Genomic DNA, 26,256 nt, shown 5'->3' with positions numbered 1-26,256 from the left:
TGAATGGCTGACAAGCAGCTGCATGGCCAGGTGTGGCCTGTTTCCTGGGTACCCCCATGACCAATCAAGCAGATAAAAGGCCTGGAGGTGGTTCTGAGGGTTACATTTGCATTTGGTAGCTGTTTACTGGAACTCCCAACATGAGGTCCAAACATGAGGTGTCCATGTGAGTGAAGGAGGCCATCATTAGGCTGAGGAAACAAAATAAACCCATCAGAGAGATAGCAAAAACATTGGGAGTGGCCAGTACAACAGTTTGGAACATCCTGAAAAAGAAGGAATTAACTGGCAAGCTCAGCAACAGCAAAAGGCCTGGAAGACCACGGTAGACAACTAAAGGGGATGACCGCAGAATTCTGCTCAGGGTGAAGAGGAACTCTTCCACAACATCTAGCCAGGTCAAGAACGCTCTTGCAGAGGTAAGACATTGTCAACATCTACAGTCAAGAGATGGTTTTATGAATATAAATACAGAGGCTTCACAACAAGGTGCAAACCACTGGTAACGCTTAAGAACCGAATGGCCAGATTAGCCTTTGCCAGCAAACACCTAAAAAACCTGCCCAGTTCCGGAATAAGATTCTTTGGACTGATGAAACCAAGATTAACTTGTACCAGAATGATGGGAAGAGAAAAGTATGGAGAAGGAAAGGAACAGCTCATGATCCAAAGCATACCACATCATCTGTCAAACATGGTGGAGGCAGTGTTATGGCATGGGCATGTATGGCTGCCAATCGAACCAGTGTTTATTGATGACCTGACTGCTGATAAAAGCAGCAGGATGAATTCTGAAGTGTATCGGGCTATACTTTCTGCTCAGATTCAGCCAAATGCTGCCAAACTGATAGGACGCCGCTTCATATGGCAGATGGATAATGACCCAAAACATACAGCAAAAGCTACCCAAGGGTTTCTCAAGGCAAAGAAGTGGGATGTTCTTCAGTGGCCAAGTCAGTCACCGGATCTCAACCCAATAGAGCATGCTTGTCACTTACTGAAGACAAGACTGAAGGCAGAAAGACCCACAAACAAGCAGCAGCTGAAGGCAGCTGCAGTAAAGGTCTGGCAAAGCATCTCGAGGGAGGAAACTCAGCATCTGGTCATGTCCATGGGTTCAGGCAGTCATTGACTGCAAAGGATTTTCATCCAGGTATTAAAGGCGATCCTTCAGTTTGAAATGATGTTGGTTTGTTCCATTACTTATGAGCCACCAACGGTGGGTGTGTGTGTATGCCACTGGCTGTCCTTCCTGAATGGTTAGTGCCCCACTTTTGTCAAACCCCTTGAATTACAGCTGAAAGTCCTGACTTCGCTCCCATCTGGGTGTGTTTCCTTTCAACCTCAATGTGGTGGTGTACAGAGGCCAACTGCCAAAACAGTTATCCTTGTTCCGATATTTCTGGCCCTATATTTCTGGATAGTGGGGATAACTGAAACCTGGTGGAATGGAGAGAATGAGTGGAATATGGTCTTCTTTGGATATAAATTCTATAGGAAGGACAGGGAAGGCTATACTGGAGGAGATACCACTCTGTATGTCAAAGGGGGCATAATGTCAGGCAGACTAGAAAACCTAAAAGGGGTAGACTCCTCCACAGAAGCACTGTGGGTGACAATACCCGCCCCCCCCCCCAATAATTTAGTACTAGGGATATGCTATCATCCCCTGGACCTTTAGAATGCTCAGGGTGATCGGGAGATGGAAAATAAAATCAGGGAGGCATCCAAATGAGGAAGTATTGTAATAATGGGTAACTTCAATTACCCCCCACATTGACTGGATAAATGCATGTTCCAGTCACAACAAAGAGATCACATTTCTTGATGTCCTAAATGATTATGCCCTAGAATAGTTGGCCATGGAAATGACCAGTGAGGAGGCGACCTTGGATTCTAGGTGGTGCTGCCCAGGCCCTAGCAAGAGATGTGAATGTTGTTGAACCAACTGGAAACAGTGACCACAGTGCTATCAGATTTAATATATATTTAAGTGGAAAATTGTCATGGAGGTCTGTTTGACTTCAAAAGAGGAAACTTCTTTAAAACGAAGGAATTGGTAAAAAGAAAGTTGACAGGGGGAGACAAGAGGGTTGAATCTCTTTGATATGCTTCGAGGTTACTCAAAACCACAATAATAGAAGGTCAACTAGAATTCATTCTACAGGTTAGGAAAGGTAGCACAAAGTCTAAGAGGTCACCACCATGGTTAAAGAACGGTGTCAAGGAAGCTATTAGAGAAAAGAAAGCTTCCCTCAGAAAACCTAAATGAGGGGAACAAAAAGGAAGAACAAACTTACACAAAGGAAGTGCAAGCAGATGGTAAGAGATGGAAAAAAGCATTTTGAGGAGCACATTGCTAACAACATCAAGGCCAACAATAAAGAATTATTTAAATATATCAGAAGCAAGAAACCAGCTGGGGAGCCAGTTGGACTGCTGGATGACAATGAAGTTAAAGAAGTACTAAAAAAGGATGAGATTGTGGAGAAGCTAAATGAATCCTTTTCATCTGTCTAAACTGCAGAAGTTATAGGGCAGATACCTGTGCCTGAATGGATGTTTTCAGGAAGGAAGCCTGATGAACGGAAGCAAATAGTGGTGACAAAAGATGGAATTCTCAACTTTATTGACAAATTGAAAGCTAATAAATCACTGGGCCCAGATGGCATCCATCTTAGAGTTCTCAAAGAACTCAAATGTGAAACTGCTGACCTAACAAAAATATATAACATGTCCCTAAGATCAGGCTCTGAACCAGAGGACTGGAGAAAATGAAAAAATTTTCAATTTTTAGAAAAAGATCCAGGGGGAATCCAGGAAGTTACAGGCCAGTTAGTTTAATGACTGTTCCAGGTAAATTGGTTGAAAGCAGTATTAAAGATAAAATTAGTAAGCAAATAGAGGGACAAGCTCTGCTGAACCCCCCCCCCCCCCATGGGTTCTGCAAAGGTAACAGTTCTTACTGTTTAGAGTTCTTTGAGAGTGTCAATAAACATGTGGACAGGATTGATCCTGTAGACATTATTTACTTGGACTTTCAAAAGGCTTTTGACAAAGTCATTCACCAAAGTCCCTCACTAAAGACTCCTGGGCAAACTTAGCAGTCATGGAATAAGAGGAGAGGTCCTCTTACGGAACAGTAACTGGTTAAATAACATAAAGCAGAGAGTAGGAATAAATGGTAAATTCTCCCAATAGAAAGATGTAAATAGTGAGATATCACAGGGAACCGTATTGGGACCACTGCTTTTCAACTTGTTTACAAATGATCTGGAATTAGCAGTGAGGTGGCTAAGTTTGCTAATGACACCAAATTATTTGGGGTCATTAAAACAAAAAAGGATTGTGAAGAGCTCCAAAAGGTTCTTTCCAAACTGGAAGAATGGGCATCAGAACGGCAAATGTGGTTCAGTGTAAACAAGTGTAAAGTGATGTATGTTGGGGCAAAAAATTCCGACTTTATATATAAGCTGATGGGATCTGAGCTAGTGGTGACTGACCAAGAAAGCATCTTGAGGTTGTAGTGGACAGCTCGATGAAAATGTCAACCCAGTGTGCTGCTGCTGTGAAAAAGGCAAATTCCATGTTAGGCATAATTAGGAATCAAAAATAAAACTGCCAATATCATACTGCCCTTATGCAAATCTTTGGTGTGACCACCCTTGGAATACTGTGTATGGTTTTGGTCACTGCACTCTTAAAAAGGATATTGTAGAGTTGGGAAAAGTGCAGAAAAGGGCAACTAAAAGGAACAAGGGGCTGGACATGGTTACAACATCTGGGACTGTTTAGCTTAGACAAGAGGTGAGTGAGGAGAGACATGATGGGGGTGTACAAAATTATGCATGATATCAAGAAAGTGGACAGGGAGACATTTTTCTTCTTCTCTCATACTAGAACCCAGCATCATTCCATGAAGCTGAGTGGTGGGAGATAAAAGGAAGTACTTCTTCACACAGCGCATAGTTAAATGAGGAATTCCCTACTGCAAGATGTAGCGATTGCCACCAATTTGACTGGCTTTAAAAGTGGATTAGACAGATTCATGGAAGATAAGGCTATCAATGGCTACCAGTCCCGATGGCTATATGCTACCTCCATTATCACAGGCTGTATGCCTATGTACACCAGTTGCTGGTGAACTTGTGTGGAGGGTGCTGTTGTGTACTTGTCCTGCTTTTGGGTTTCCCATAGCAAGCTGATTGGCCACTGTGAATGGAATGCTGCTCTAGATGGCTCTTTGGTCTGATTCAGCAGGGCTTTTCTTATGTTCTTATGTAGGAAGAGCGGGATTAAACTGTCTGTTGTGCTTGGTCCTGAGAGGCCAAGCTAATTATGTCTGGGCTTTGAAGGCTGAAGCCCTCATTTGGGTATGCAGGAGGTGTGCTGTGCCAAAAGGGGTCTCCCGGTCATCCCCAAAGTCCTGCAGGATGGGGGTGGGATCATGGGCAACATTTGTTATTTTAGGCCTCTTCCCTGTGCACCTTGCTGTGAAGTGCAAGAAGCTAGCCTGTCTTGATCTGCTAGTCGAGAAGGGAGCAGATGTGAATGCAGCTGAGCGGCAGAGTGGACGGACACCTTTACATCTAGCTGTGGAGATGGATAACCTTAACCTGGTCACATACTTGATGAAGAAGGTGCGTAGGGATGAGGCTATTGCTGGGTCATGGAGAGCACTCTTGTTTCTGCAGCCTGAAACCACAGTTGAGCAGGTACTGGGAGTTCGCTTTGCCATTAACAAGTGATACTCCAGCCATGGATAGGAGTTAAGGTAGTGGCTGTGGTTGCTACCTTTTGACTTATCTGGAAGGGATGCACTAGCAGAGTTTGCACAGGATTCCCTGACCATTCAAGGGACCTTCTTGAACTACTCATGGTTTTAGGCTCTGGAACAAGCAGGTAAGTAAAAGCATTGTGCTTTTGTCCAGATGTGCTATGTGCTTGAACACAAGAAGTATTGTGCTTGAACATAAGAAGCTGAGTTATAGTGAGTTGGTCCACTTCACCTAGTAATGGCTGACAGGCAGCTGTCCAGTCTCAGGCAGAGAGAGTTTGTTTCCCTGGCTCTGTTGTCTGAGACCCTTTTACCAGGAGATGCCAGGGCTTATGCTTTGCATGCTGGAAGTCCCAACACTCCTCTGGCTTGGATACAGGTCCCAGCTGTGGGTTTGGAGATTAATCTTTACCCCTGGACAAAGTCATCCTGTCATCCTCATTCCTTGGTGAGAGAGTAAAATGAACCAACAAAGATAATGTCCAATGCTGAGAAGACTGGGGAAAAACCTTGCTGAGAAGACTGGGGAAAAAGGTTGCTGAGAGAGCAAATGAGGATACTGAGTTTGAAATGGTGGTCCAGTATCTAAGGAGAAACATTAGTAAGAACAGAGAGGGAACTTGAAAGATCTCACAACACAGGCATGGAACTGAGAGAAGCGACAAATAAACTTGGGGAGAAGAAAGCCAAGGCCTAAAAAGGACCTTGAGGCAGGAAGTAAAATTAGTGGTTTCCTTGAATCTTCGTTCTAGCTCTGATGCATCACTCATTTATATTTAAGGATCACTTTTCCTCACAAAAGGTCCTCAAAGTAACTTTAAAAACGAAAAACCTAATCATGAGGATGTTAAAAAAAAATGGCAATCACAACATAAATCTAAACAAAGACTAAAGCACAACTTAATTTTTAAAATTCTTTAAAGAACAGGTGGGTTTTCAGCCACTCCTCTGCCCCTCTGGTTTAACAGAACACTGCTGTGAGAGGAGAATCAGGAGCTTTTTGAAATGTTTTCTCTGAGATATGCCTCTTCCTCTGCTTCCAAATCTGGTTAACCCTTTTTCCCTGGCATTTGCTTCTGGCCTTAGTTTTTACCAATTTGACTGGCCCTGCCTACTGGAGGTGGAACAGCCCTATTCAGATCACTGTGCTATGCCCGATGAGAAAAATATGCACAGGAAGTACCAGTGTGACTTTCTGCAACTATAATTATGCCCATGCTTCTATAAATGGCCTTTTTGTGGTCTTGTGTTTTGGTTGCACAGCTTGTCTTTAAAAAAAAATTAGAAGCATTTTTGTTAAGTTCTTGGAAGGAGCTTTTGGGATTCATACGATGTAGCAGAAGGCAATAGTATAGAGGCAGAAGGAAAGAAATGGGGGCTTGTGAGGGAGGCCCTTAAATACAAACATAGTAGTCTCAGTGTGTGAAAGGAGAAATGGGTCACATCTGTATCAATTTTTCTTTCTTTGTTGTGGACTAGTAAATTACTCTGTACATTTAAAATGAAAATCTGATTTTTCAGGGTCCTGCAGTTTTCACTCAAAGCCTGTGTGGTCATGGGGTAAAATCCAACATAACTCCTACTTAGAGCAGACCCATTAAAATGAATGGGACTTCAATTAGTCATGACCAACTTAAATCCCATTCATTTCAAAGGATCTACTCTAAGTAGGACTTATGTTAGACTAAGTAGGATCTACTCTTAAGTAGGATTGCTAGTCCTTCTGTACATATGGGAAGCAGTGGCTCTTTTTCTGAATATATTTATATGCTATTCACTCTCCTTTCTCTATCAAGCTGGGAGCTGATGTGAATGCCCAGACATCTGCAGGGAATACACCTCTTCATTTGGCAGCAGGAATGGGTTCCCCAATCCTTACCAAGTTGCTAATCAAAGCAGGTAATACATCTCCCCAATGTCTCCTGGGTAATTTGCTTCAAGAATTCTTCTGGAAAGTAGTGGGTTAGCTTCCAAAGAAATGGGGAAGAGATGGTGAAACTGGCCATTTCCTCATATGCTGACCCCTCCCCCTTTGTTAAAAAGAGTGTGTTTTGGTTTTGAAATGATATATTACCTGAAATATTACCTGTGTTGCTGGATATTTCTTTCCGCTTGTACTCACTTATGGCATGAATTCCCCCTCCCACACACCCACACTTTTGTCTGTTAAATGCTTACTGCTTCCCACAGTATAAATTCGAAAACACTTGGCCTTAGATCATCTGCCTAGCAGGAAAAAATTACAGCGGAATGTTTATATTGATTTATACCAGGTGTGTCCAATCCATGTGGACTAGAGAGCTGCAGACCAAGGACACCTAGGTGGTGCCCTCCGTCTGTAGCCATAACTTTCTCTTCCAGGAAGGACTGGCTTTCACAGGAGAGGAGTCTTATATGAATGGGGATTTGGGGCCTGTTATATGGCTCAGGACATATATGCATCTTGTGCTCAGTCCCGCAAATACAATATCCCTCTCCACTGTTTGGATTTTGGTGCCATCCACTATCTTGTATGCTAGGATCTGTGGTTTCTCCCCTTCTGTATCTGCAAAGAGGAGACCTAAACTGTGAAGAGATTTCCTCCTAGCTGTCTGTCTTTCCTTTCCAGCCCATCTTTAATTTCATTTCGAGTCTTCCTTGAGTCTAGTCTATAGCTGTCATCTTGGATTGAGCCCTCAATAAGGTTGAGGCTCTTATTTAGATTTCACTTGAGTCAAGGCTTAGTAGTAGAAGGAACTCTTGCTGTCACAAAAGGCAAAACAATAATGAAAGCCGTGGTTCAGTTTAGGAAGGCCTCTGTGGATCTTCCTTGGAGTCTTGCTGGATACTCTAATGAGGTTGTAGGGATGTGAAACTTTGTTTAAACCATTGCACATAAACCAGAAGGTTTTATTTAAAGATGTCTACATGAGACACGTGTTGTATTGTTGAACTGAAAAAATGAATTATTGAGTCCATTTCAAATGAAGATGGAATTGAGTAAATATTCCAGACTTTTAAACAGGAGGAAGAGAGGGTGGGCGCTACAGTATTGGCAACGAACTGGCCCAGTTGAGGAGTCCAGGTCTGTGTGCATAGGCTTGTGCCATCCTTTGCTCCTGCTTCCAGTGGCAGGAGCCTGTCATAACTAGAGCTGCCCACTCTAGCCCTGCAAATTAGTCTCCTTCCCTTTGCCTCACTTTGAAGCAATAATCTTGCTCTACCTCCCTCTCCAGGAGCAGATACTCTGTGTGAGAATGATGAGCCTGTCTTGGCTTCTTCATCCAACCCAAGCAGTGACAGTGAGGTGGAGCAGGAAGAGGAGGAATGGGTCATGGAGCTGGGAGAGCCATGTTCTAATGAGCAAGATGTAGACTGTGTTGCTAAGCCTGACACATATCTTCCAAAACGGTGCCGAGGGCACACCGCGTTTGACTTAACTTCTAGCCTGAAGGTAGGTAACATTTTGAGGGGTTCAGCTGGAATGTTGCAGCAATAGAACTACCTTATCATTACTTAAGTAATCTTGTCTAGCCTGTAACTTCTTCCTTGAGGATGTTAAGTGACTGTGAATTGTTTGTCCTGCACCCAAGACAGTTCTGATCATCTGCCTCTAATAGTAGCTTTTAGTAGCTCTCCACATGCCTGTTTGCACCACATTTTACACTGGCATTGATCCATGTGGTGTTGCAGCAGGTGGGAGCAGCAGGCACACACTGTAGGAGGGGCTCCTTTTTAGTAGATGTTCTCCTGGTGTAGTGTACTTAGGGGACTGTTCAAGACTATTAAGGTTTCTTTCCCTCCAGGTGCGGGAGATATTGCTGCAGGCCTCGCTGCAAGGCCCTGAAGGAGAGCAATCTGCTGCTGCTCCTGCTTCTAGGCAAGGTGGGTGAGTTTTGCTGCTCTCCTAGGGTTTTGTTAAGAATGACTCTGTCTATGTGGTTTATGACTTGGGCTGGTGACTTTTGGCCATGGAGAGATCATGATGCTTTTCTTCTGGACAGAAGTGGGGGTTTGAGGGCAGAAACTGGCATTGTTTCTGATTTTATAGAGAGGTGATGCAGTTCTTTTCTGTGTTAGGGAGCATCCTGTCTCTGAGTAGTGACACCCTCCAAAGTCTGGAGCAGCTCTTGAACCAGGACTGCCAAGGGGCAGACTGGGCAGAACTGGCCAAGAGGTTGGGTCTCTGCAGTCTAGTGGAGACCTACAAAGGTACAGCTTCTCCCAGTAGGAGACTCCTGCTCAGCTATGAGGTCAGTGAATCCTCCTGTGTCTTTCCACTCTCACCCTATTCTCAGGGTGCCCCGCTCATCCAAGTGATCCTCTCTCCCCAGCTTGCTGGTGGCAATCTTAGGGGTCTGCTGGAGGGACTTGACTCAATGGGGCTGACTGAGGGAGTGAAGTTACTGCAGAGCCCAGAGACCTTTGTCAAGCTACAAAGTACAGGTAGATATATGGAATTGGGGTGGGGAAGGGCTGTCTGAGATGCCCTACTAATTACCTTCTCTGTCTGTCTCAGAGCTCAAGGAAGACAGTGCTTATGGGAGTCAGTCGGTGGAAGAGGAGCCAACAAACCTGCCGGGGAAGCTGCAGCCAGCCCCCTTGCTGGAGCCTCCTTCTCTCTTGCCTCACAACCAGCAGGAGCAAGTGCACTGAGGCTGGAGCAGCCAGGAGCCTGACTGACTGTAGGGGGAAGGGTATTTCAGGCACATGCCTCTCAGATCCAGGGTTCCAGCATCAGTGGGAATGCTGTGCAGAGCCTGGATCGGCTCCAGTTTTATTGGCTAGTCTGTAAAAGGGGGGACTTCGTTGTTCAGCCTGTTTGCTGTCTTCACCAGGCCTGGCCCAAGCACAGAGAAGCACGAAGCTGTTCTGACACTGTCAGCTTGATCATGAGAATCAAGAATGTTCTTCCTGTGTTCCCCTACATCAGCCACATCTGTGACGATTAGGACTTGCTTGGCAATGGAACCTGCTTCCTTGTGAGCTGCTGGAAGAAAACCCCTTACAAGGTTCTCTTTGTGCCTTTGCAAGCCCTATTGATTCAGGAGGCTTTTCCTTGGAAATGGATGCCTTCCTGCCCTGTGGAACTGAGCATTTTGGCTGGGGGTTTGGTGCAGAATCCTGAAAATGTTTTTGAAGGGTTGTGCCAAAGGTAGGATATCTTGGGACTTTGGGTTGTATAGCGGCCATTTGGGATTCACTTTCCTACAGACCTGCAGGTGTGACCGATCATTTTCACCAGTTCCTTAAATGCAGTTTTAACACCTGTCTATTAGCAGATTGCCAGTTCATGCATTACTCTCAAGTAACAAACGGTACCTTCCTGAAAATGCTACTCATGCCAGTAGCCAGCTTTTACAAGTGGAGAGACATACATGTTCTGGCCTCAACTAGCTGCTTACATTTGCATTCCCTATTTAAAGAAGGTGTATTCTATTGCAGCGTGTGTGCGTGCGTGTGTGTGGTGGGTTAAACTGTTGTGTACAGAGCAATCCCAGTGATGGTAAATTCCTCAACAGGGAACAAAGCTAACAATGACCCCTTGCTTAAAGTAGCCCAAGCTTTGAGGTAACAGTTCTGAATCCATGCTAGCTTATTGTCAGTGTTTTCTAAGCTTAAAATGCCTTTGCTCAGAAAACTTCTAATTCTGTTACTGGAATAAATGGTGCAACTTTTAAAGTATGTTACTTTGTTGCACAGTGTGGTGTCTGTTTAACAGAATGTAGCCTTTTTTGACTAGAAAAGAAATAGGCACAAAGAGGGCAAAATCCTGGAGTGATTGCTGAAATTCTGCCCGAACTGCACTCTGATTTCTTAACTTTATAGTTGAAAACACTTATGTCATTAAGAGTAGAACTGTCTGTTGTTCTTTAATTTAGAAAACATCTGCCAGGGCTACCAGATCTAAACCAGGTACCACACATTTGAGTGCTTTAAGATTTGGGTTAAAATTAATAGATTGAAGGAGTACAGTGAGGGTTATGCCACAATCGGATAACATCACATATAATTTGATTAGAGATGAAAAACCCAGGTTCTATCTGTCTTCTTCTTAAATACTTCTTCCTGGGAAGTATAAAGCTAGCTTGCTTTTGTGACTCACATACCCACCTCCAAAAGGAATAATACAGAGAATATAACATCATCAGTTTGGAGAGAAGGTACCATATAAGGAAGCCTGGTTGGTTCTAGCAGGGGGTCATGAGGCAAGCAGCTGCATATGGGACAGCAAAAATCTCTGCACTGCTGGGCCTTCTGAATAAATTTATATGAGGAGGAGCAACCATGAAGAATGATAGCAGGCAATCTCTTTTCCAGGAGTATTTTCAGAGGCCCAGGCCTAGAGATCTGCATCACTCTAATGAAAGGTCAACCTTCACGAATACAAAATGGCTGGTTGGGTGAAGTGCTTTAGATCATTCAAGTCATGTATTCTTTTCCTTTTACACATAACTTCCCAAATTTTGCCATTCAGAGACTTAAAACATCCCTGAAAATCTGAATTAAACAATTTCTGTCTTTCTCCAGGTTATAGAGAAGTGATTTTCAAAACTTGCAGGCTTCTGTAAAATACCTTTACCTGGTCTACTGCAATGTTCTGTTCACTGGCTTATCTAATTAGTCCTTGTGTAACTCTGTTTCTGCTGAGCCTCTAATCATCTTGATAAATTGTCTTCTCTCCACTATGTTTTTGTTGTGCCTTAGTTATAAAATTTAGGTATCTTTATTTTTTTAATCCTTAAAACTTAACTTTTTTTGTCTCATGCTTTTTCTAACACGTTTTCCCTACTCAGCCCTTAGTTGCCTTTTACGTTTTCCTCTATCTTTCCCCTTCTGCCCCTTCCTTTTTAGTAGGAATCACATTTCTTTACTTGTTCTGTGTAGAGCATTGATCTCCTGTGTCTTTGAAGGGGACAGGCAGCTCAGCCTGTTTTTTACTAAAGACCACCTACAGCCAGGCCTGAACAAACCACACTATATTTTTGTGTATTGGCATCATCCAGCTTCTACGTGGGTGGGAAAGTGTGGTACTTCTGGCCATTTTGCTTATGGAGTTGCTTCTAGTCCTTGGCCAACCATGCACAGGGAGGGTTTGAGGGAGAACCAGGTCACTCTAGGTGCTTGAGAAGGTTTTACTTCGATAACTGAAGGACAAAACTGTACAGAGCTCTTTAGGTTTTGGTTTTTTTACAGTCAATTAAAAAACGACACATTCAGAGTCAGTGCTGGAAACAGCCAGCCCCCTTGCAGTTGAGAGTGGCACTCTCCTTCCATCGGCTACCCTGGAATACACCAACCGTATATGTAGTAGCCCTCAGGCCTTTCATGTCTGCAGAATGTCAGCTTGCATATACTCATACCGCTAGCCTTATCAGTTGGGGCTTTCTTTCACTGCCTACATGATGTTATAATCAAGTATTAGAGCCATAGCCTTAAAGCCCTTTGAAATGACAAGTTAAAGGAGCAGGCTATCTGTACAGGGCCTGTGATGGCACTAGTTGTGCAGCCAAGGGTTTGGGAGTAGAACTGCTCCTGGCAGTTTTAGATTTCTTCCTTCCTTCTGGATGTGTGCTAATCAGACTCAGGCTGGTAAATTTATTTAGTGTTGCAATGCAGACAGGCCGCTCTTTCTGGCCACTACAAATCATAAGTTCCACATGACAGCCTAAAGCCAGCAGACCTACCATCCACAGTGATCTACATGGCGGTGGGGAGTGGGGCAGGGGTGCTCAGGGGCCACCCTTCTATGGCTTTGTGTTTGTGTCAGGCTGCCATGTGGGGGGCATCCACTGTCCCTATTTACCCTCTTGGTGCTGGACCCTTACCTTGAAGCCAAATTGTAAACCTTGGCCAGTTCTGTAAGTGCTGAAGACGTATCGGGGTGAGTCAAGGTCCAGCTCATGCTGGTGGCAAAAGAACTGAGCCAGTTCAGGATAGCTGGTGGTGGTGAAGGAATTGGGCATCCATGCAGGAGTTGCTAGTGCTCCTGTAGGCAGCCAGTGCAAGCATTGTGTCTGTAAGAGGGATAGGGGCCTTTGCCCCCAAACTCTAGGCAAAACCGTCCACTAAATGTAGCAAGTGTCTATCTTTTGTAGTGTCAGACTTCCCTACTCCAGTGTGATTCAACTTTGTCAGGTACTAAAAAAATGTAAAATAGTGTATCAGAAAACGGTAAGAAACTGGCAAGGGGGTGTGTGTGCAATATGGAGGCAGCCAGGATCCAGCCCCTCCCTGCTGTTTTTGCAAGAAATGGAAAAGGTTCGTGTGATCTAGAAAGCAGCCTTGTTGCTTTGATGCACAAAGGGCTTGTGATCGCTTCACTCATGCAGGACCCAGTGTCTCATGAGACTGGGAAGGCTGCACACACTGGGACTGTGGTCAGGATAGGACTTTGCCCCTCCTCTTGGCTGGTAAAGTTGACACAGGATCTGGTCCATAGCAAGGTGCTCTCTGGCCTTCTATGGTGCTGCTCCTGGCCATGGAGAATGAAATCATGCAGATTTTTAGGACATGCATGCCACCCTCCTGGCAGGCACCAATACCTTCTAGGATTTTTGCAGACTGCTAGTGGCTTGTCGACTGTTATGTTTGATTCTGGGAGCTGTGCCACCTGGCTCCTGATTCAGGGAGGAGCTGGACTGGGACTTCTTCAGGCTGTCCTTGGTGCTGCTTGTTGTATCAAACAGAGTAGCCTCTAGCACTGCCAGGTCCTCACAGCCAGTCTTCAGCTTGGCACGCATTAGCGTAGCATAGATGCCATAGCGCGATTTCTGCAAAAAATGAAAATTAGAGACAGCTGGTTTGAGGGGTGGGAGGGCTCTTTTCCCCACCCATTCTCATTTTTCACTCAATGCACCAGGCACAAGGGACTTCCCATTCTGCTGAAGCCTTAAGAGAAGCTGTGGGCTGGGGAAGGGCCAAGTAGCAGCATGTCAGAGGGACTTTTCAAAACTGGGTAAAACAGCAAACATGATTTATACAACTTCCATAGGGATAGCCAAGTTAGTTTGTTGCAGCTGAAACAGAAAGGCTTGAAAGCTTATGTCATAATAAACTTGTTAAATCTTTAAGGCTCCACAAGACTCTGAAATTGGGGTTGGGTCCAGCATGAACTTTATTCACGCTTTGCATGACTAATTTAAGTCCCGTAGATTTTCAACAGAACTAAAGCATGACTAATCTAGTTTGGATTCAGCCCACTGTGTGGCTGCATTTGGAATACTGTAAGGTCCTTAATGCCCTATTTGAAGAGCTGGAAAAGATGCAGATTAAGGAGTAGGCACCTTCCCTGGGAATAGTTAACTTTTGGGGAGAAAAGACTTAAGTTGAAGGGATGATTGTGGTTTCTAAAATATGGTGGGAATAGAGAGAAATTGGTAGTCTTCATAAGGCTCAAATACAGGGTCAGGAAAATCAAGAGTGTTTTCACCCCATGCATACTTAAGAAATTCACTGCCACAGGATGTGTGCTGGTGCTAGAAATTTACCAGCTTAGATACTTTAAATGATCACTTCATGTATTTGCAGCTATGGCACCTACAGCTAGAAGAGACAGCATGCCCCGCTGTGCCAGTTGTTTGGGAGCAAGCAGTGGAGAGGCCTGGCACCTTCCTGCCTGACTTGTGGGCTTCCTGGAAGCCTTTGGCTGGCTGCTGTTGTAATTGAGATGCTGGGCTAGGTGGATCTTGGTCTGACCCAGCAGAGGCTTGCAAAGCACCCGTGTCCTTGAGCTTGGGTTGCAGGTGATGGGGGGCTGCTGTAGCTAAAGATGGGATTTCCTGCTTCTACTTTTGAGAACCCTCTGGCTAGAATCTCCACCAAATTCTATGTGGAAATGGGTCTGGTGTGCCCCCCTGCACTAACCTCAAATATCAGATACTCCTCCTTTTGCTTCAGCTCCTCATACTCTTTGCCCTTCACCTTCTTCTCAGGCAGGGAGGAGCGGTGTTCCAGTAGCTCTGCTGCCATAGCTTTGAATTTGGTCTCATGACTCTTCACTTGCTCCTCCTGGGAAAGAGTAAGGAAAGAAGTTCTCTGCTCTTAATCTCTGTTGTTTGCACCACTTTTTCCTGATACTTAATCCGCCCCCAAGCTGCATTATTCCACAATAACCTGCCCTATAGCTATTTTCCTTCCCCTTTCAGAGAGCTGCTTTTTCTCTGAGCTAAATGTGACCAGTTTCTTTAGCTGTCTTGTACTCTATTCTGTATCCACCTAAATGTAAATTCCTGCACAGGGACAGGGACAGCTTATCCTCCTGCCTCTCCCACTTCAAGGGAGTCCTTTAAATCTGGAAGTTCCATCATCTCCCTCATTTCTTTTCCACTGCAATGCTATCACTGGTATTACTATTTTTATCTCTGGTACCTTATAGTAGAAATTGCCAGTAGGTGTCAGAGAATAGGTCCTCCACTTACCTGAGACAGCCGTGTGGTGGAGCTGGGCAGCAGTGGGCGGCTGAATTTCTTCTGAGACCCAATGGCAGCTGGAAATGGGGGAGCAGAGAACGTGGCTGCCACCACATTGATGCATGTGATCCAGGAATGCATTTGTTCTGTATTCCTGGAGGAAGATGCAAAAGTAAAGAGATGCCATTCTCCATCTGCACTTACTAGTGCTAGGACTATACTCTGCTCCAGGTTTTATATTAGCATGTGAAGCCTAAAAAGGGGAAGGTCTCTATGGCTCATAGGTCTATTCCAATAAAGGGCAGCATTCATCTGACGCAAAAGCATGATATTTCTGGGCCAGGTACAACTAGCCAGCAGACTGACAAATAGAAGAGGTGGCAGGGATGAGACGCACACACACCCTTGGCCTCAGGATAGTGGCACTCCTTGGGCAGTACCTGTTTTGAGAACCTTTTGAGAATGCTGCCAAGCTAAGTAACATCTTGGGACACAGTTTACCAAAACATGTACTTCTCACCATGGAGAAGTATAGCAAATTTCAAGGGCAGGGGGACTGAAGGTGTCTGAGATGCTCTCATAGAAACTGCTGCTGGCTGCTTGCTCTTCAGCAGCATAAAGGCTGCGACTATGGGGAAGGGATACGCAATTTGAAAGGAGGTGGCAGGAGATAAGCAATTAGAGTAGGGAAGGCTGAGATAAAGCAAATGCAGAGGGAGTTCTGAGCTAGTGAGGTTCAGCAAGTGCCTGGAGGAAAAGCAAACCCTCCCACCAGCTCTTCTGCTGCATCCCATGTTCCCATTCCCCCTCGATATCCAGGGCTTTCCAGACAGGACTAAGCCCAACTACCTACTGGGCCTGAAAGAGGAAGACTCTCCAGTCAGCTGTCCTGAGGTAGAAGACGTTGGGTCTCTTGCTGTAGTCTGATGCTTGGGTAGCCAAGGAGTGGTGGATGCTGATGGCGTTCTTTAGCTCCTCCTCTGCCAGGGCCTTGCCAGGCTTATATTCCTCCTGAAATACAGGCAGATTGTCTATGTGTGAGATGTGCTCCTCTCCTGAAACTTACCACCTTCCAAAAGGACATGGGGCTTTCCCTCATTCTCACCTAAGAACCTGATCTTAGTTTGGAGAGGGCTGAGGCAAGAGGCCTCAGAAATGGAGAATGGAACTTTGTGCATTTATGCATGAGAAAATCCCTGATGCCAGGACCAGAAAACAGGCAAACAGCACACTTTTTAAATATTTGCTGCAGAATTTGAAGTGTTATTATTGGCTTCATTTATTTTAGTTATTTCATATTTAAATTACAAAGATAAACCTTAAAGTATGTGGGCATTTTTGCTAAAGGCCTTGGAAACTGAGGCACATGTGTGGAGCAGTTAGCATTTTTTCATTCATTATTGTGCCTGGGTTGTGGCCTGCTGTTGCTTCCCATTACGTTCTGTGATGTACAGCCACCCCGTGCTCCTAACCATCCCATTAACCCTTTAACAATCCCGTTAAACATTGAAATTCAGGGAAGTGGGATCACTTTACAAATTAAGTCATGTGATTATGCATTTCCAGTTCATACTTTATGCTCAAGGGCAGATCAGCTTAAATTCTGAAGGGTTTCTAGTTAAAAATCTTCAGGAAAGGAATAGTAGTTACTTCTTTCCTAGCCCGCCAAGGAGAGGTCTGTAAAAGTTGCCAGTTACTCAGTATTCTACAGGATTACTCAATCCAAAGGTGTGCATGCATCTGTCCCTGATTTGCTTCCTGTACAGTGAGCTTTGTGGTGAAGAGAAATTCCATGAGCTAAATGCTATTTCTCCAAAATGGCTGCTTTGTAAGGCCATCCCCAGATCAAGGCGCAGCCCCAGGGGGATTGCCATGTCCTGTTCCTGCCTTTTCTTTCTTTGCAAGCTGGCACTGAATGGGTGAGCACCATGTTTATTGTGTAATGGCTGAATCTGAGTCAATCCCTACTGTTTATTGTGCCCCTAAAGTCAAGTAATGCAGTGGGTGCTTAAAACTGAATACTAGTGGTTACTTGCTGTTTAGCAAGAATTAAAGGAAACAAGAAGAGTTGGAAGATAACTCAAGGGTTCTAAGAATGAAAATTATGTAGTTACAGTTGGATAAGGACCTGTAGACTAAAATGTTTTAGTAAGGATGTGCTTCACAGGGCTCTTGTAAGGCCAATCATCATACGATTTGCAATGTGCTTTACAAACTTCAATTTCTATATTTGCTTTCTGGAGCAAAACCTGTGAATATGTGACACCCGCATACATTTTGTATAGTAGGTATATTAATATTTTATGCCAGTTGAGTGTCCTAGTTTTTAACAGTCTGAATGTAGCAACATGCCCCACCTTACTGTAGGATCTAAGCAGCTTGTTCAAGACACTAGCCATCAGCTAGGTAGAAGAGGAGGCTTTGCCCTGATACTGCAAGAGGCACTGTTCCACCAGGACTGAAGCTGAGCGAATGACTGTCATTTTGGATGTGCTTGTACATGGAATCTGGGCTCTGCTACCTGATTGGACTTTCCAAGCAATCTCACTCTGTTCACAAATATAGTCTACGAAATATCCTCAGGACTAGAGATTATAATTTATTTAGCTGTGTGGCAAAGCTCAGGCTATGGGCTGTGTCTAGGAAGCCCCCATTAACTGCATGTGTGTGTAGTGATGGTGGCAGTAGCTTGATAACAACATCTGGGGGTCAAGGCAGCATGGGGAAAGAGCACTACAATACTCTCTGTGGTTACTATTCTTTCTGTTGCTTTCTGTCCAACTAGTCTCAATGCTTTTGCTGATCTTTTTGTCTTTTGTCCCACCTTAGTCATGATTGATTGCAATCAGCATGACTACGTTTTGATCCATCCCTGCATTTTTAGAAGAATAAAATATACAAAAAACTCTAAGCAAATAGGATTAGCTCATTTATTTCAAGTGCTCTGTATTTTGCAGAGTGTGTGCAATCAGGGAGGTCTGGACCCACCTTATGCACTGGGAGAAAGAGAGGCTCTTGTACCTTCTGTAGATACAGGATCATGCCCTTCAGGATCCCATGGAAAGTCTTCCATCCCCGCTTTCCTCTTGGGGCTGTCAAGCAAAAGACAGTATGAAAGCTGCTGCTAGACAAAGGCCTTGTCAGGAGTGACCGATTGCTGCATGGATGTTGGTGTCTGAGCTTGAGGGTGGTGCTAGCGAAGGGAAGGACTGCAGTGTGGTCCTGGCCTGCTGCCTTCTAGGCCAAGGTTGTGAGCAGCAGGCAGCTGCTGAAGGCTCTGTGACTGCTGCTTAGAGGAAGCAGACACAATGAGTGGTTCCTGTCAGGTAAATCTGTACTTGGCAGTTGCTACAAAACATATGGGTAACACCTAATCAGATCAGGGAGGCATTAAATGCCTGGGATTAGGAAGGATTTTGCAGGAGAAATGGAATGCGCACTGCAGCTGCATTCATTGGTATGGGGCAGGAACTTCAGACCCAGGCAAATGACTTCCCATCTTTAATTAGGGTGTCAACAAGATGTATCACCGGGGAAGCTGAAGGAAAGCCTCTATCCCAGCCCTGTATCTTTCTCCCCCACCCTCTCATTCAAAACTGTGGCCAGAGAGAGAGAGAGAGAGAGAGGAGTAAGTGTAAAAAGAGAGAAGGTTGTCACCTGGCAGATGAGCTCAGCTTATCCCCAGCAGTCCTGCTAGCGACCCTCCCCCTCTATACAACCTTCTTGGTTCCCTCCCTGAAAGTACTGCATTCTGTGCTACCATGCAGTATGAAATTATGTTACCAAAATTGGCAATCTGCAAGAAACAAAGAATTTCCACATACAATTTCCACATTCCAGTTTCCACATTGGAAAGATAGGGCTGGGCTGGGCGCTGAAGCTCAATACTTGCACAACTTTCACCAGAACAACTTGCTTCTGCATCTGCTGTGTGGTGATGTGCAGAAGCCCTTCACTCCAGCCTGATGTTCTCTTAAGCTCTAGAACACTGTTTCTACCAGTGGGTTTTTGTTTCAAGTGAAAATGCGTAACCCATTTTGAACTGCTTTGGAGGAAAAGTGGGATATTAATGTCAAAGCGCGTACCCTGTAAAGGTCAAGCCAGATGATATGCTGAATGGATGAGTGTAGAAGAGTTTCTGTGTCTGTGAAAGATAGGTGGGAGGAAGGTTTCTGTGTCTGTGAAAGATAGGTGGGAGATTAATATTAGTATGAGCCTCGCTGCTCATGGATAACAGGCCTGCAGTGGCCAAAAGCCTTTTCTGAAATTGCAAGACCATTTTTTCCACCTGCAGTAGACCTCCTGGTTTTCAAAGGAGTTTCGCAGACAATCCAGGACACAGAACAAAGTAAACTGGTGGCTCATATACCAGCCCCTCAGTGTTCATTTCTCTCTGTGTGTCTCTCTCTCACCCTTGGCTCCAGCCTGATGTTCTCCTAAGCACTGTTTCTACCAAGCATTACCTATCTCAGGGGGTGTCTACCTACTTTAACCCTAATGTCAGCCTGCAAAGGAGAGCCGTTGTTCCCACATGGCCTCCAGGCAACAGTGAGGCCCCAAATCATCTCCCCCCCGCCCCACCCCCCACTGCCACACGTACTCTTTTTGCAACCTGGCTCAGCATGGCTCTTGCGCACCAGGAGACCATGCTTGTATGTAGCAATGCTGGGATCCTGTGAGAAGTCTAGGAAAGGGTTGCTGCAGCTGCTGATGCGTTTGATGGATTTGGGGTTGGGGTCTGCCAGTTCTGAAAGGGATTTGCGCAGTTCTTCTTCATCTCTGAAGGGCAAACAAGCATTAGGGATTAACATCTTCAAACCAGCTGACATATGCTCCCACCAATGAAATATTTCAAGCCCTTAAGCCAGGGAATGGCACATTAGGAGACCCAAAGTCAACATTAATGAGGGTATAGTTGCCTGTTTACACCTAGGGACATGGACCAGCATGGCTAGGATCACCGAATACCCTTGATTCTCTCAGCAAAGTGGCAGATTGCCACCATGGGCATAAGCAAAACATAAGCTGGATTGAGACTTAGTCATGACATTAGTCCTATTGATTTCAATGGGTCTGCTCTAACATAAATCCCATTGATTTCAGTGCATCTACTCTTAGGTATGAATAAGTCTGAATCCAACCTTGTACCTTTTGTATGTTCAGCATATCCAACAGGACAGTTATCTGATTACTGGTATTTGTCCAGGCATGGTCCTCCACAGGCTATGAACAGACAATTATTTATGCAAGCAATGGGAACAACTTCCCCTTTAACACTGTTGTGGCAGTGGCCATGGTCCAGTCATCACAACTTGATAATTGTCAAGTATAACAGCAGGAGAAAGGACAGGAGCCCTACCACAGGGAGAAAAATACTTTCCTAAATCTTAATCACAATTGCTTCTGCTAGTTTTATGCAACAGAGGTGTGAGTTTGCCTTACAGTGTTTTCTGGATAAGTGGATATGCACACAATCTTTCACTTACTAAAAAAAAAAATCAAGACAAAAACTCATCATTGGGCTGTTTGTATACATCCATTATTATGAGTAATGGAGGGCGGGGCAATTTGTTTTATTTTTAAAAGGCTGAATGATTAGTAGTGCAATTATCCTGTACAGTATAACAAAAACAACTTGCCAGAGATGTAGAAAAAAACTGAAAAGTAGTCTGGGCATGTAAGGGCTCATGCTTTGTTCATCACTGAAGCTATGCCCAAAGAGAATGATGGGAAAATAAGAAAAAGGAATGTGTACTGCAGGCAGTGACAGCCTGAGCCCCTTGGAGGAAGAGTAGAAAGAAAGATTGATCTACAATAGTTTACGAAGTTACCATACATACACAACCCACAGTATGGTTATGGAGGATCACAAGGCTGGACTCCATAGTCTGGGTCATCCTATCAGCCTTGTTTGGGCTGGCCTTGTCATGAAGGCAAGAGAGGTTAGCAGAATCTGCCAGTTCAGCAACTTTGACAAAGTCCTGCTCTTATTTCAAATGCAAGCTGAGATTCTTACATTACACATTCCTCCAGGACCTCTCCTGTCCTGTACCTCCCCAGCCCAAGGGGGGCTCTAAAGAACCAGACAGAGGCTGAAACAGACCAAGGCAAAGATATGAAGGAAAGCTCTCTGAAAGAAAATCCCGGATGTGAACATTGAGATGGGAATCACTTTTGTCTGGCCTTATAGACACACACACAGCAAAGGACCATATTGGGCATGTGCTGGCCCATCACTTCAGGGTTGGAGGCAGGTGTTCGGCCAGGCATGCTCCTTCTTTGTGAATCATGACTTGGTACTGCTCCACACCATGCCAGGGGATCTACTGTGCTGCATTTCCCTCAAACACAATGATTACTAAAATATATCCACCTAACCCCTTCATGGATCACTGCCTTGTTGTGGCGAAGGGGCTTGCCTAACTCAGTGAAGCCATAAGCTATGCCGTGCAGGGTCACCCAAGACGGACAGGTCATAGCAGAGAGTTCTGACAAAATGTGGTCCACTGGAGAAGGAAATGGCAACCCACTCCAGTATTCTTGCCAAGAAAACCCCATGGAACGTATTACAAGGCTAAAAGAGACGCCGCCGGAAGATGAGCCCCTCAGGTCGGAAGGTGTCCAATATACTACTGGGGAAGAGCAGAGGGTATTTCCAAGTAGCGCCAGAAAGAGTGAAGCGGCTGGGCCAAAGCCGAAAGGACACTCAGCTGTGGATGTGTCTGGTGGTGAAAAGAAAATCCGATGCTGTAAAGAACAATATTGTTTAGAAACCTGGAATGTCAGATCAATGAATCAAGGTAAGCTGGAGGTGGTCAAACATGAGATGGCAAGATTGAACATCGACATCTTGGGAATCAGCGAACTAAAATGGACAGGCATGGGCGAATTTAATTCAGTTGACCATCATATCTACTACTGTGGGCAAGAATCCCTTAGAAGAAATGGAGTAGCACTCATAGTCAACAAAAGGGTGGGAAAAGCAGTACTGGGGTACAATCTTAAAAATGATAGAATGATCTCAGTACGAATCCAAGGCAAACCATTCAACATCACAGTAATTCAAGTCTATGCCCCAACCACTGATGCCGAAGAAGCTGAGGTTGATCGGTTCTACCTACAACACCTTCTAGAACTAACACCAAAAAAAGATGTCCTCTTCATCATAGGGGATTGGAATGCTAAAGTAGGAAGTCAAGAAATCACTGGGATAACAGGCAGGCATGGCCTTGGTGTACAAAATGAAGCAGGACAAAAGCTAATAGAGTTTTGCCAAGAGAACACGCTGATCATAGCAAACACTCTTTTCCAACAGCACAAGAGGCGACTCTACACATGGACATCACCAGATGGTCAATATCGAAATCAGATTGATTATGTCCTTTGCAGCCAAAGATGGAGAAGCTCTATACAGTCAGTCAAAACAAATCTGACTGTGGCTCAGATCATGAGCTTCTTGTTGCAAAATTTCAGCTGAAATTGAAGAACGTAGGGAAAACCACTAAACCATTCAGGTATGACCTAAATCATATCCCTTATGAATATACAGTGGAGGTGAGGAATAGATTTCAGGGATTAGACCTGATAGACAGGGTGCCTGAGGAACTATGGACGGAGGTCCATAACATTGTTCAGGAGGCAGCAATGAAATCCATCCCAAAGAAAAAGAAATGCAAGAAAGCAAAGTGGCTGTCTGATGAGGCTTTACAAGTAGCTGAGGAAAGAAGGGAAGCGAAAAGCAAGGGAGAAAGGGGAAGATATATCCAACTGAATGCAGAGTTCCAGAGAATAGCAAGGAGAGACAAGAAGGCCTTCTTAAATGAACAATGCAAAGAAATCAAGGAAAACAACAGAATGGGAAAGACTAGAGATCTCTTCAAGAAAATTGGAGATCTCAAGGGAACGTTTTGTGCAAAGACTGGCATGATAAAGGACAAAGAAGGCAGGGACCTAACAGATGCAGATGAGATTAAGAAGAGGTGGAAAGAATACACAGAAGAACTATACAGGAAAGATCTGAATGTCCCTGGTAGCCATGATAGTGCGGTCACTGAACTTGAGCCGGACATCCTCGAGAGTGAAGTCAAGTGGGCCTTAGGAAGCATTAGTAACAACAAAGCTAGCGGAGATGACAGTATTCCAGCTGAGCTATTTAAAATCCTAAAAGATGATGCTGTTAAAGTGCCGCACTCAATATGCCAACAAATTTGGAACACTCAACAATGGCCGCAAGACTGGAAAAGGTCAGTTTACATTCCAATTCCAAAGAAGGGCAATGCCAAAGAGTGTTCAAACTACCGCACAATTGCGCTCATTTCACATGCCAGCAAGGTGATGCTCAAAATCCTACAAGCTAGGCTTCAGCAGTATGCGAACCGAGAACTACCGGAAGTACAAGCTGGGTTTCGAAGAGGCAGAGGAACTAGAGATCAAATCGCCAACGTTCACTGGATCATGGAGAAAGCAAGAGAATTCCAGAAAAACATCTATTTCTGCTTCATTGACTACGCTAAAGCCTTTGATTGTGTGGATCACAACAACCTGTGGCAAATTCTTAAAGAGATGGGAGTACCAGACCACCTTACCTGTCTCCTGAGAAACCTGTACGAGGGTCAAGAAGCAACAGTAAGAACCAGACATGGAACAACCAAGTGGTTCAAAATTGGGAAAGGAGTACGACAAGGCTGCATATTGTCACCCTGCTTATTTAACTTATATGCAGAGTACATCATGAGAAATGCTGGGTTCGATGAGGTCGGAATTAAGATTGCTGTGAGAATTATCAACAACCTCAGATTTGCAGACGATACCACCCTAATGGCAGAAAGCGAAGAGGATCTCAAGAGCCTCTTGTTGAGGGTGAAAGAGGAGAGTGCAAAAGCTGGTTTGAAACTCAACATTAAAAAAACAAAGATCATGGCATCTGGCCCTATCACTTCCTGGCATATAGAAGGGGAAGAAATGGAAGCAGTGACAGATTTTACTTTCTTGGGCTCCAAGATCACCGCAGACGGTGACTGTAGCCATGAAATTAAAAGACGCTTGCTCCTTGGGAGGAAAGCTATGGCAAACCTAGACAGCATAGTAAGAAGCAGAGACACCACCTTCCTGACAAAGGTCCGTCTAATCAAAGCTATGGTTTTCCCAGTAGTAATGTATGGCTGTGAGAGCTGGACTATAAGGAAGGCTGAGCGCCGAAGAATTGATGCGTTTGAACTGTGGTGCTGGAGAAGACTCTTACGAGTCCCCTGGACTGCAAGGAGGTCAAATCAGTCCATCCTAAAGGAAATCAACCCTGAGTGCTCATTGGAAGGACAGATACTGAAGCTGAAGCTCCAGTATTTTGGCCACCTAATGCGAAGAGAAAACTCTCTGGAAAAGACCCTGATGCTGGGAAAGACTGAAGGCAAAAGGAGAAGGGGACGGCAGAGGATGAGATGGCTAGATAGCATCACGGATGCAATGAATATGAACTTGAGCATGCTCCGGGAGAGAGCGCAGGACAGGAAGGCCTGGCGTGCTATGGTCCATGCATGGGGTCACGAAGAGTCGGACACGACTGAATGACTGAACAACAACAATCCACCTAAGCCAAGGTGTCTCCATGGCTACAGCCTATTTTGACTTGCAGACAGGGTTACACACCAGGATAATTAATCCCAGCAAATCTATTGAACAAGTCTATGGTGGTGGAAAGCAGATGAGACGCTTGCACAGCCCGCTTCACCTAGGGTGCAAGAGGGCCTTGCACTTCTACTGACATCAAATGGCTGAGTTAGCAACACTCCTAACCCCAAAGGATCTTGTCCAAACCTGCCATTCTGTGCAGGTTTTGGTTCTGAGGGGGACCTAAAATGCACCATATGGCCCAAACAGCATGATTTGACTGCCTCTGTGATTCATTTATATGCCGCCGCTGCTACTACTACTAGGTACTCATTCTACAGACACAGAAGTGCTGTACAGAAGTTAAAAAGATACAAATGCTGCCCACGAGCTCACAATCTAAGGGCCAAGACACAAAATGCATCATTAGGCATCAGATTAGTTTCTTAAAAAACATAGCAGCTGTAACCCCCACCCCCATTTTCACTGGGACAAGAGGAAACGGGAAGGGGAGGTTTCACCTGGTCCTCTCTCAGTGCAGTCCAAACAAAAATCACACCTCTACACCTGCTATCAATTCCTGTGAATAAAGCTCTAACTCAATTCCAGTAGGAACTTTTTTCCTGGGTATGGTGGGGAGGGATGGGGTGGATTTTGTCAAGATCACACTGGGGGAAGAAAAGGTTAAGCCTTCCCTCTCTGTGGTTTCCATCTATTCAAGATGGGGAGCCTGGTAAGCTTTGGGTATAATGTGGTTCTGACTGCTGATATCAGTGTTGTACTTTTAGGCTTTTGTAGCCTAAGCTACATAGCCATCTGGCAAATATTCTGTCAAATCAGCAATAAAAAAGACCAAGGAAGGGTATAAAGATCAAGACCTTGAAAAACATTTATAAAAGGCACCATCCTATTGATAGTTGGCAGCCTACAAAGTTGGAGGCTGCTGTGTATCCAATGCAGGATGGCTGGAGCATGGAGGCGATTTTGCCTCTCTAGCCATGGCTTGGGGGAGGGAAGGAGGCCAGGACGCACATAGGAAGCTGTGCAACACACAGCTCCTCCCCGCTCCCGGGAACACCCCCTTTTCTCGGTCTCCGTGCTCCGTTTTTGAGCACAGAAATGTAACCGGCACAGAGAGAACCACACAGACTACGAGGGAGTGGGGAGCATGGTTTCCGTGCTCTGAGGTCAGAGCCCTGGTGCCGACCTTGGATCCCAGAAACTGAAACATCCTATGGCCCTTTAGACAGTGTCTAGTGGCCATAGGATTGCTTCCTAAGCCTTCTTATGAACCAGAAAGGGAAAAAAGCAGCAGACTACCAAGGGAGTTGTAATAGCTAGGTCTAATACCTGGGCCTTGGAAATAGATGGACATGACCCTCGCTTTTCCACATAGCGAGGCAACTCCCACAGCTACTGAAGTGTAAAAAAGCCCTGACAGGCTCAAACCTAAGGACTTAAGACCCAGTACCTGCTTCCCTG

General features: G+C 44.9%; 2 protein-coding genes across 3 annotated transcripts in view; one reads left to right on the top strand and one right to left on the bottom strand.

Annotated features, from left to right (window-relative positions):
* Positions 1-11,441, top strand: part of NFKB2 (nuclear factor kappa B subunit 2) — a 51,307-nt gene extending 39,866 nt beyond the window's left edge. For both annotated transcript variants that reach the window (XM_084845162.1, XM_084845161.1), the window contains exons 17-23: positions 4,471-4,640; positions 6,574-6,676; positions 7,993-8,210; positions 8,563-8,641; positions 8,837-9,009; positions 9,091-9,202; positions 9,276-11,441. In XM_084845162.1, coding sequence (XP_084701288.1) covers positions 4,471-4,640; positions 6,574-6,676; positions 7,993-8,210; positions 8,563-8,641; positions 8,837-9,009; positions 9,091-9,202; positions 9,276-9,412 — 992 coding nt within the window. In that variant the 3' untranslated portion in view covers positions 9,413-11,441. The remainder of the gene's footprint in view (positions 1-4,470; positions 4,641-6,573; positions 6,677-7,992; positions 8,211-8,562; positions 8,642-8,836; positions 9,010-9,090; positions 9,203-9,275) is intronic.
* The window catches only part of PSD (pleckstrin and Sec7 domain containing), a 214,467-nt gene continuing 199,446 nt past the window's right edge, over positions 11,236-26,256 (bottom strand). Inside the window, exons 11-16 of the mRNA XM_084845159.1 lie at positions 19,769-19,947; positions 18,190-18,260; positions 16,022-16,179; positions 15,178-15,322; positions 14,624-14,767; positions 11,236-13,530 (exon numbers count right to left, since the gene is read on the bottom strand). Coding sequence (XP_084701285.1) covers positions 13,306-13,530; positions 14,624-14,767; positions 15,178-15,322; positions 16,022-16,179; positions 18,190-18,260; positions 19,769-19,947 — 922 coding nt within the window. The 3' untranslated portion in view covers positions 11,236-13,305. The remainder of the gene's footprint in view (positions 13,531-14,623; positions 14,768-15,177; positions 15,323-16,021; positions 16,180-18,189; positions 18,261-19,768; positions 19,948-26,256) is intronic.

The sequence above is a fragment of the Heloderma suspectum genome, chromosome 3, assembly GCF_057233095.1.
Source record: "Heloderma suspectum isolate Gila_16-S chromosome 3, 16-S_ref, whole genome shotgun sequence".
Taxonomy (NCBI): domain Eukaryota; kingdom Metazoa; phylum Chordata; class Lepidosauria; order Squamata; family Helodermatidae; genus Heloderma; species Heloderma suspectum.
The sequence above is the reverse complement of the archived record's forward strand: the minus strand, read 5'-3'. Positions and strand labels throughout refer to the sequence as shown.